The sequence below is a fragment of the Coregonus lavaretus genome (assembly GCF_964263955.1).
Source record: "Coregonus lavaretus genome assembly, chromosome: 14".
Taxonomy (NCBI): domain Eukaryota; kingdom Metazoa; phylum Chordata; class Actinopteri; order Salmoniformes; family Salmonidae; genus Coregonus; species Coregonus lavaretus.
Genome location: NC_140001.1, coordinates 32,165,982 through 32,175,003, shown reverse-complemented (window position 1 = coordinate 32,175,003; position 9,022 = coordinate 32,165,982). Strand labels below are relative to the sequence as shown.

Below are 9,022 nucleotides of genomic sequence, written 5' to 3'. Positions count from 1 at the left end.
TTTGTCCATAAGTACAGTCAGAGGTAAACCGCACTGCCCCCTGAAAATAATTGGGGCATGAATTGTCTTCCATGTTGCAGGTGCATGGTAACAATTGAATAACATGAGATAAAAGAGAAACGCACGCAGCGTGGGTTTCTCTTTTCTCTCATGATTGCCTTAATTTACCACATACACCTCACATTTTTGTGTAGGCTTACCCTGACATGACGTTTTGATAACCGTGTAAATCTCTCTCGGACAAGGTGACTTTTATCAATATATTCACCTGCATTTACCCCCAACAAATGAAATGCTAATTAGCTGCTAATGGGGCTATCATAAAGAACTACAAATGCCATGATATGGACGAGACAGCCAAATCGAGGCAAAGGTTGAGAATCTTTGGATTAACTATCTAATGTTAGTTTAATGTAGAAATTGAAAAATTAGCTACATTTCTTTAAATTGACCTTTTATCAAAGGTGCCAGCGACAGATGACATGCAGGAGCTTGCAAGCATTTGTAGTCTTGCATAATGTCTACTTTGATGCAAATGAGCATTATTTGAATCAGGGTAAATAGAGCCGAATATATTGAGAGGAAGCAATTTGCTCACATCCCGTTGTCCGAGAGATTTACACGGTTATCAAAAAGTCACGCCAGGGTAAGCCTACACAAAACAACTGTTTTGTGTTCTCATACGCTTACAATGATGTTTTGATTCTTGCTTGAACAGTCGCTAAGATTATATTTGGTTGTGATCTTTGTTAAATCAATATTTTGGATGCAGCTGTTGTTAGCTAGAATGCTAACGCTCATGTTCTGCCACCAATTTGCGCGCATCGCCCTCGTGCGGCAATGTCTGCAAACACAGAAAATGGTCGATGGTCTTTACTATTGCACCAAATATTTTTTATATCTAAACCAAGATATACCACAGGTTGTCGTTTCCAATGGGAACAAATGAGTCAAAGTGGGCAGAAGAAGCAAGGAGGTGGGCAGAGCCAAGCAAGCGCTAGCGATATTCTATTGGCGCGTTCTAGTATACATCTGCATATTTCCGTTAGGGAACGCCTACTCTGAAGTGCGCGTGTGCCATAACTCAACTCGCCTTTGCACTCCTAAACAGCGCGATGTTTTACAACTTTTGCAAAGGGTAAAGTCTGCAAATCTTAGTCCACTATGTTCATAACAGATTCTAGTTCTGGGAACAGAAAACTGTATTGAGATCAAATGTTTAATCGATGACAAAATGTGCAGTGTGTCGGCCAAAATCCATCTCGTTCCATCTTCTCCCTCTGCCCGCCAGTGGGCTTCCTCTCACTACCACATTTGGTAGTGAGTGGAAACGCCGATCGGATGCTTCACATTTTAACATCCAGTGAAATATCTGTCTCATTGTTCTATCTGTATTACACCCGTTTAAAAAATGCGTGCAAGCGTGTGCACACATAGGAGGTCCCGTGAAAAAACGGGCCCGCCTATGGAAATCAAATGCCCGTCCAACTGATTCGTTCTGGCACCGGGTCTGCATCGAACTTGATTATTTTGATCACTTCCTTGCATTTGGGGAGGCGGTTGTAACACATACCATTTTGGCTCAATTAGATCAAGATGGAGAATAGCGTACCTTAGTTTCTTCAGTGGGAGGAGCCGGATGAACACATGTTTCAAGGGAAATGACGCAAACGCATTAAAACAACAATTTTAGCGCGCGCCAATGAGCCGCACAAACCAGTTTCCCTCCAGAAAGAGAAGAGACAGCTTGTGTCGCACTTTGTGAAGCGAGAAAAGGACTCCTTTGTAACCAAGTAACTTTAGACTGCAACACTAAAGTTGACGGGAAAACGTCTCAGTAAAGGTTTTCTTATTTCTACTTGAACCAAACACAGAATCCACCATGTTTGAGGCTCGCTTGGTACAGGGATCCATCCTGAAGAAAGTTTTGGAGGCTCTGAAGGACCTGATCACGGAGGCCTGTTGGGACGTGAGCTCGTCGGGTATCTCCCTCCAGAGTATGGATTCGTCCCACGTCTCCCTAGTCCAGCTCACCCTCCGCAGCGACGGGTTCGACTCTTACCGCTGCGACCGCAATCTCGCCATGGGAGTCAATCTTAGCAGGTAAACAGAACTAATTGAATATGACAGCATAGTTGTGAAGTTTAGCCAGAGAACAATAACTTGGCGTTAGTTTAGAAGGAATATAGTTTGTGATATTTTATGATTTTGTCTAATTGGCTGAATTTACAGCCAGTTAGCAAGGTAACTAGCGTTAGTTAGTCTGGCTTCTTGAGTTGGCGTCTTGAAGTTGTACTCTGCTGTCATACAACTTTTTACTGTAAGGAGGACATTTTAGACGTTACATTTTTGTTACGGGTAAATCGGCATTTTGTCGTTATACTACAATATGTATGGTGCAAAGCCGCCTTTTGAAAATTACGTGTGACGTAATTTGAGCGCCAAATCCACTGCCTTCTCTGGGTGATGGTTGGCGGGAATTTCTCGAACTCGCGAAGGTCAGCTGACGTCAGTCACTATTGTGCTGAAATTGTCTACTTGCTAAATGGATCAAATGATCACGCTTACCAACCATATAAAAATACATTATACGTTCTCATAATGCATCTGTGTAATGTATCCAACTTGTAGTAGATCTTGACTTCGACAATGGTGCTTCATGCAGTGGCATAATGACCTACATTTGAATGACAAAACTACATAGCCAATGAAAAAGCGGAGATAAATTATTCAAATACACCATTTATTGAAATGGCCTTCCACACAAATAACATCGAATCTACTTTACAGGGCGTCAGAAATTTAAGAATATATGGTGTTTTTTGAGTGAAATGATGGCATATCATCTTTCGGGACAGACCTGATAATGGTGACAACTTTTTATACTGATCACTCAAAATAAGGAATAGTGTTTTAAAACTTGTTCCTGTAACAGTATGCCAGATACTGACTGGCCTACCACCCAATTCCTCCTAGTATGTCAAAGATCCTGAAGTGTGCTGGGAATGAGGACATCATCACTCTCAGAGCAGAGGACAACGCAGACACACTCGCCCTTGTCTTTGAGACACTCAGTGAGTACCTTTATCCATCAATCCATATCAATAGCTCTACTCTTAGTGTAGGGATATTTCATTTCGAGCTAGAATTGATATGTTCAGAGGTTCATACCAGTAGTAGTAAAACTTGAACGGTCAGGAACCATGATAATCCAATGCTATCATTTATGTATGCTTGATAATGTATTTAGATGTTTAATTAGAGATGAGTGTTAATCTGTCTCTCTCGCTCAGACCAGGAAAAGGTGTCCGACTATGAGATGAAGCTGATGGATCTTGATGTAGAACAGTTGGGAATCCCAGTAAGTGTTCTTCTCCCAACATTCCATTAAGTAATAATAGTCGTAGTGGCAGTAGCATTTGTCACCGGATCACACCACCCCAGTAGCCACATTCTCCCATGATTCCCCCCCCAGGAGCAGGAGTACAGCTGTGTGGTGAAGATGCCATCAGGGGAGTTTGCCCGTATCTGCCGTGACCTTTCTCAGATTGGTGACGCCGTCATGATCTCTTGCGCCAAGGATGGAGTTAAGTTTTCTGCCACGGGAGAGCTGGGCACCGGCAACGTCAAGTTGTCCCAGACCAGCAATGTGGACAAGGAGGAGGAAGCTGTAAGTATGGGTGGAGGGTGGTCTGTGTCCCAAATGAGAACCCATTACCTATATAATGCACTATATTATTTGGGACCAATCTCCCAGAGTGAAACGTGGGAGGGATGGGGCAGGAGAAACTGCACTTGATGGACTGACAATTCTGTTTGAATTGCTCCATCACCAGTTCCGTTAAGATGGTTCTCTTGGACAGCAAAGATTCACTAGTTTTGTTTGGGCTCACTGGAGGATTTGCGTTTGAATTCAATCTCTTATCTCCCCCTCCTTCCTTACTCTCAGGTGACTGTTGAGATGAACGAACCAGTCCAGTTGATCTTCGCACTTAACTACCTAAACTTCTTCACCAAAGCCACACCCCTCTCCAAAACCGTCATCCTCAGCATGTCTGCAGACATCCCCCTCGGTAGGTACCCTGCCCCTAACGAGCCCAATAAACACACATCCTAGTACTGTGCGGTTTTGTTTCCTGATGTCTGACTAATCAAATTTTACTAATCTGATCTTTGACAGTGGTGGAGTACAAGATAGCTGACATGGGCCACGTTAAGTACTACCTGGCACCCAAAATTGATGAGGAGGCTTCCTAAACCTCCCTGGTCCAAAGTCCAATGGAAGAACAGAGGGGGTTGGTTCCTACTTCCTGTGGATGGGGAGGAGGAACTTCCTGTTGTGAGGAAAAGTAAGGGATGTCATGGCTGACTGTTGATTACCTCTGTATCATGGCATCGCTGTTGGTTTTGGTTTTATCTGTATTCTACATTTCTGCTGGTTGATAGATTGTCTAGCTCTTCCAGCGTCCATGAGGGGGGTTATGGTAATATGGGTCTAAATACAAGTTGATGTATTTGGATACATTCATTGATATCAGCAGTTTGATTAATGCAGTCTGAATTGAGATTGATACTGGCTGGACAATGGTAAAAGGGTTCTACTAAAGGATCCCCCTGTCTTTTCTGTGACCAGGGTTCTTATTCTAGCTCAGGAGTGTACTGTTCAGTTGTTAACCTGTGACCTATCCAGCCCTCTGAGGAAGATCAAGATTTCTCCACAATCCCTCTTTCCCTTTCTCACTCTCCCTCTCATCTGTTTGGAAAACAAATGCGCATTTTGATTTGTAGATATGTCTGTAAATATATTTTGTGGTCATGTTAACCACCCCAATGTTGTATTCATGAACTCAATTTCCCAATAAATAATTTGATTCTGATTTACTTATTATTCACATTTTATTTGCAACCACAAGGTGGTGCCCATGATCAAATCAAATGTTATTTGTCAAGTACATGTGTTTTACAGATGTTATTGCGGGTGTAGTGAAATTCTTGTGCTTCTAGCTCCGACAGTGCAGTAATATCTAACAATTTCACAACATATACCCAATACACACATCTAAGTAAGGAATGGGATTAAGAATATATACATATATGGACGAGCAATGACAGAGCGGCATGGACTAAGATACAGTAGAATAGTATAGAATACAGTATCTCACAAGTGAGTACACCCCTCACATTTTTGTAAATATGAGTATATCTTTTCATGTGGCAACACTGAAGAAATTACACTTTGCTACAATGTAAAGTAGTGAGTGTACAGCTTGTATAACTGTAAATTTGCTGTCCCCTCAAAATAAAACACAGCCATTAATGTCTAAACCGCTGGCAACAAAAGTGAGTACACCCCTAAGTGAAAATGTCCTAATTGGGCCCAAAGTGTCTATTGTGTGGCCACCATTTTCCAGCACTGCCTTAACCCTCATGGGCATGGAGTTCACCAGAGCTTCACAGGTTGCCACTGGAGTCCTCTTCCACTCCTCCATGATGACATCACGGAGCTGGTGGATGTTAGAGACCTTGCACTCCTCCACCTTCTGTTTGAGGATGCCCCACAGATGCTCAATAGGGTTTAGGTCTGGAGACATGCTTGGCCAGTCCATCACCTTTACCCTCAGCTTCTTTAGCAAGGCAGTGGTCGTCTTGGAGGTGTATTTGGGGTCGTTATCATGTTGGAATACTGCCCTGCGGCCCAGTCGCCGAAGGGAGGGGATCATGCTCTGCTTCAGTAAGTCACAGTACATGTTGGCATTCATGGTTCCTTCAATGAACTGTAGCTCCCCAGTGCCGGCAGCGCTCATGCAGCCCCAGACCATGACACTCCCACCACCATGCTTGACTGTAGGCAAGACACACTTGTCTTTGTACTCCTCACCTGGTTGCCGCCACACACGCTTCGCACCATCTGAACCAAATAAGTTTATCTTGGTCTCATCAGACCACAGGACATGGTTCCAGTAATCCATGTCCTTAGTCTGATTGTCTTCAGCAAACTGTTTTTCGGGCTTTCTTGTGTATCATCTTTAGAAGAGGCTTCCTTCTGGGACGACAGCCATGCAGACCAATTTGTTGCAGTGTGCGGCGTATGGTCTGAGCACTGACAGGCTGACCCCCCACCCCTTCAACCTCTGCAGCAATGCTGGCAGCACTCATACGTCTATTTCCCAAAGACAACCTCTGGATATGACGCTGAGCACGTGCACTCAACTTCTTTGGTCGACCATGGCGAGGCCTGTTCTGAGTGGAACCTGTCCTGTTAAACCGCTGTATGGTCTTGGCCACCGTGCTGCAGCTCAGTTTCAGGGTCTTGGCAATCTTCTTATAGCCCAGGCCATCTTTATGTAGAGCAACAATTCTTTTTTTCAGATCCTCAGAGTTCTTTGCCATGAGGTGCCATGTTGAACTTCTAGTGACCAGTATGAGGGAGTGTGAGAGCGATGACACCAAATTTAACACACCTTCTCCCCATTCACACCTGAGACCTTGTAACACTAATGAGTCACATGACACCAGGGAGGGAAAATTCCTAATTGGGCCCAATTTGGACATTTTCACTTAGGGGTGTACTCACTTTTGTTGCCAGCGGTTTAGACATTAATGGCTGTGTGTTGAGTTATTTTGAGGGGACAGCAAATGTACACTGTTATACAAGATGTACACTCACTACTTTACATTGTAGCAAAGTGTCATTTCTTCAGTGTTGTCACATGAAAAGATATACTCATATTTACAAAAATGTGAGGGGTATACTCACTTTTGTGAGATACTGTACATATGAGATGAATAATGCAGGATATGTAAACATTAAAGTGACTAGTGTCCTATTAATGTGGCCAGTGATTTCTAGTCTGTCTATAGGCAGCAGCCTCTAATGTGCTAGTGATGGCTATTTAACAGTCTGATGGCCTTGAGATAGTGGCTTGCGAAAGTATCCCCCCCTGGCATTTTTCCTATTTTGGCATTAAAATTGATTTTGGGGGGGGTTGTATCATTTGATTTACACAACATGCCTACCACTTTGAAGATGCAAAATATTTTTTATTGTGAAACAAACAAGAAACAAGACCAAAAAAAAACTTGAGCGTGCATAACTATTCACCCCCCAAAAGTCCATACATTGTAGAGCCACCTTTTGCAGCAATTACAGCTGCAAGACTCTTGGGGTATGTCTCTATAAGCTTGCCACATCACTTTTCCATTATTTATTTTTTAGAATTATTTGAAACAAGTTATTTTTTTCATTTCACTTCACCAATTTGGACTATTTTGTGTATGTCCGTTACATGAAATCCAAATAAAAATCAATTTAAATTACAGGTTGTAATGCAACAAAATAGGAAAAATCATCAAGGGGGATGAATACTTTTGCAAGGCACTGTAGAAGCTGTTTTTCATTCTCTGTCCCAGCTTTGATGCACCTGTACTGACCTCGCCTTCTGGATGATGGCGGGGTGAACAGGCAGTGGCTCGGGTGGTTGATGTCCTTGATGATCTTTTTGGCCTTCCTGTGACATCGGGTGCTGTAGGTGTCCTGGAGGGCAGGTAGTTTGCCCCCGGTAATGCGTTGGGCAGACCGCACCGGAGATACAGCCCGACAGGATGCTCTCAATTGTGCATCTGTAAAAGTTTGTGAGGGTTTTAGGTGCCAAGCCAAATTTCTTCAGCCTCCTGAGGTTGAAGAGGCTCTGTTGCGCCTTCTTCACCACACTGTCTGTGTGGGTGGACCATTTCAACTATCTGAACTGACTGCGCTGTTTCATTTGGGGGCTGGATTCCTGGACACAGATAACAATTTGTTTAGGACTAAGAAGCACTTGCAATGAGGAATCATTTGAACATAATTATAACAGGATTGGGCTTAATCTGCATCTCTGAAAACTGGATAAAAAAAATAAAAAAACATACATTTTGAGCAAAACATGTTTTTTGTAATGGAAACTTTATCCTGAACAATTTACCAGTTTATTTAGACTAATGGTGCATGTTTTAATGCTAGTACCAATGAAACATCACAGGTGAAGGCATACATTCTCACTGACTATATCGGATCAGGTGGTTCTTCAAATTAAGGTTAGGATTGGGCTAAAGTAATCTGATCACAGATTTGTGGTTACTACCTAGAGCTTTACAACATCATTCCTCAGAATCATGTGCCTTTCTCATTGTACACATGCAGCAACAATACATTATTTTGTGCTGCCATAGATGTGATAAAGCTAATTGGTTTTTGACTGGAAAAAATATTAGATTTTGACTGCAGTAAAAAGTTCCCCAGATCTGTTTGTGCCCTTGACAACTATTGCTGTCATTGTCAAACCAAACAATGTTTTGCATGATGGCACAAACAGACTGGCACTCAGGCTATAAGTAAATAGGCTATGTACTGTATGTCCTCTGGAAATTCTATCTCTATGGGGCCGGCCAACACAGCTCAGTCAGTCTGGGTTTACTAAACTAAAGCCTTAATCCCATTGGTACATCTGGCTCCAGTTACACCACTCCCCTTCCTCCACTGTACCCTCAACCTTGGCACATCACTGTTTTCAAACAACCCAGAAGCAACAAGTGGAGGACTGGATTACATTCTCACTGTAGATAGCATTTCTATATCCCATTCCCAGCTACCACAGGCTCTCACAAAACTCATGTGCTGAGAGGGCTGAGCTGCACTGAGTTAGTATCCACAGCAACCAGGGGAGAATTGTTTTTGTTCCAGAAAATGCTCTCTAAATCTCTAATACTCTCCTTATGCTCCCTCATAAAACCTTTATTTCCACATTTCACAGTGCAGTGTTTTGTGACAAGTTTACGCATCACTGGGATTCAGTGAAAGCGACCAACTTCCACTGGAGGTAAAATAATGACTGCCTTTCATAGGTTGCTCACGCCAGGCAATGCTTCCATCCTTCCCCCTCCTCCAGGAGGAAACCTACATTTTACATTTTAGTCATTTAGCAGACGCTCTTATCCAGTGCAACTTACAGTTAGTGAGTGCATACATTTTTTCATACTGGTCCCC

General features: G+C 42.9%; 1 protein-coding gene across 1 annotated transcript; it reads left to right on the top strand.

The window, feature by feature from the left end:
- Window positions 1-558: 558 nt before the first annotated feature.
- LOC311141659 (proliferating cell nuclear antigen) lies at window positions 559-4,877 on the top strand. Its single transcript, XM_084177064.1, has 7 exons — window positions 559-646; window positions 1,875-2,103; window positions 2,977-3,074; window positions 3,294-3,361; window positions 3,476-3,670; window positions 3,950-4,073; window positions 4,181-4,877. Exons 2-7 carry the CDS (start codon window positions 1,883-1,885, stop codon window positions 4,255-4,257), a joined length of 783 nt encoding a protein of 260 aa, XP_084033190.1. The 5' UTR covers window positions 559-646; window positions 1,875-1,882; the 3' UTR covers window positions 4,258-4,877.
- The last annotated feature ends 4,145 nt before the right edge of the window (window positions 4,878-9,022 follow it).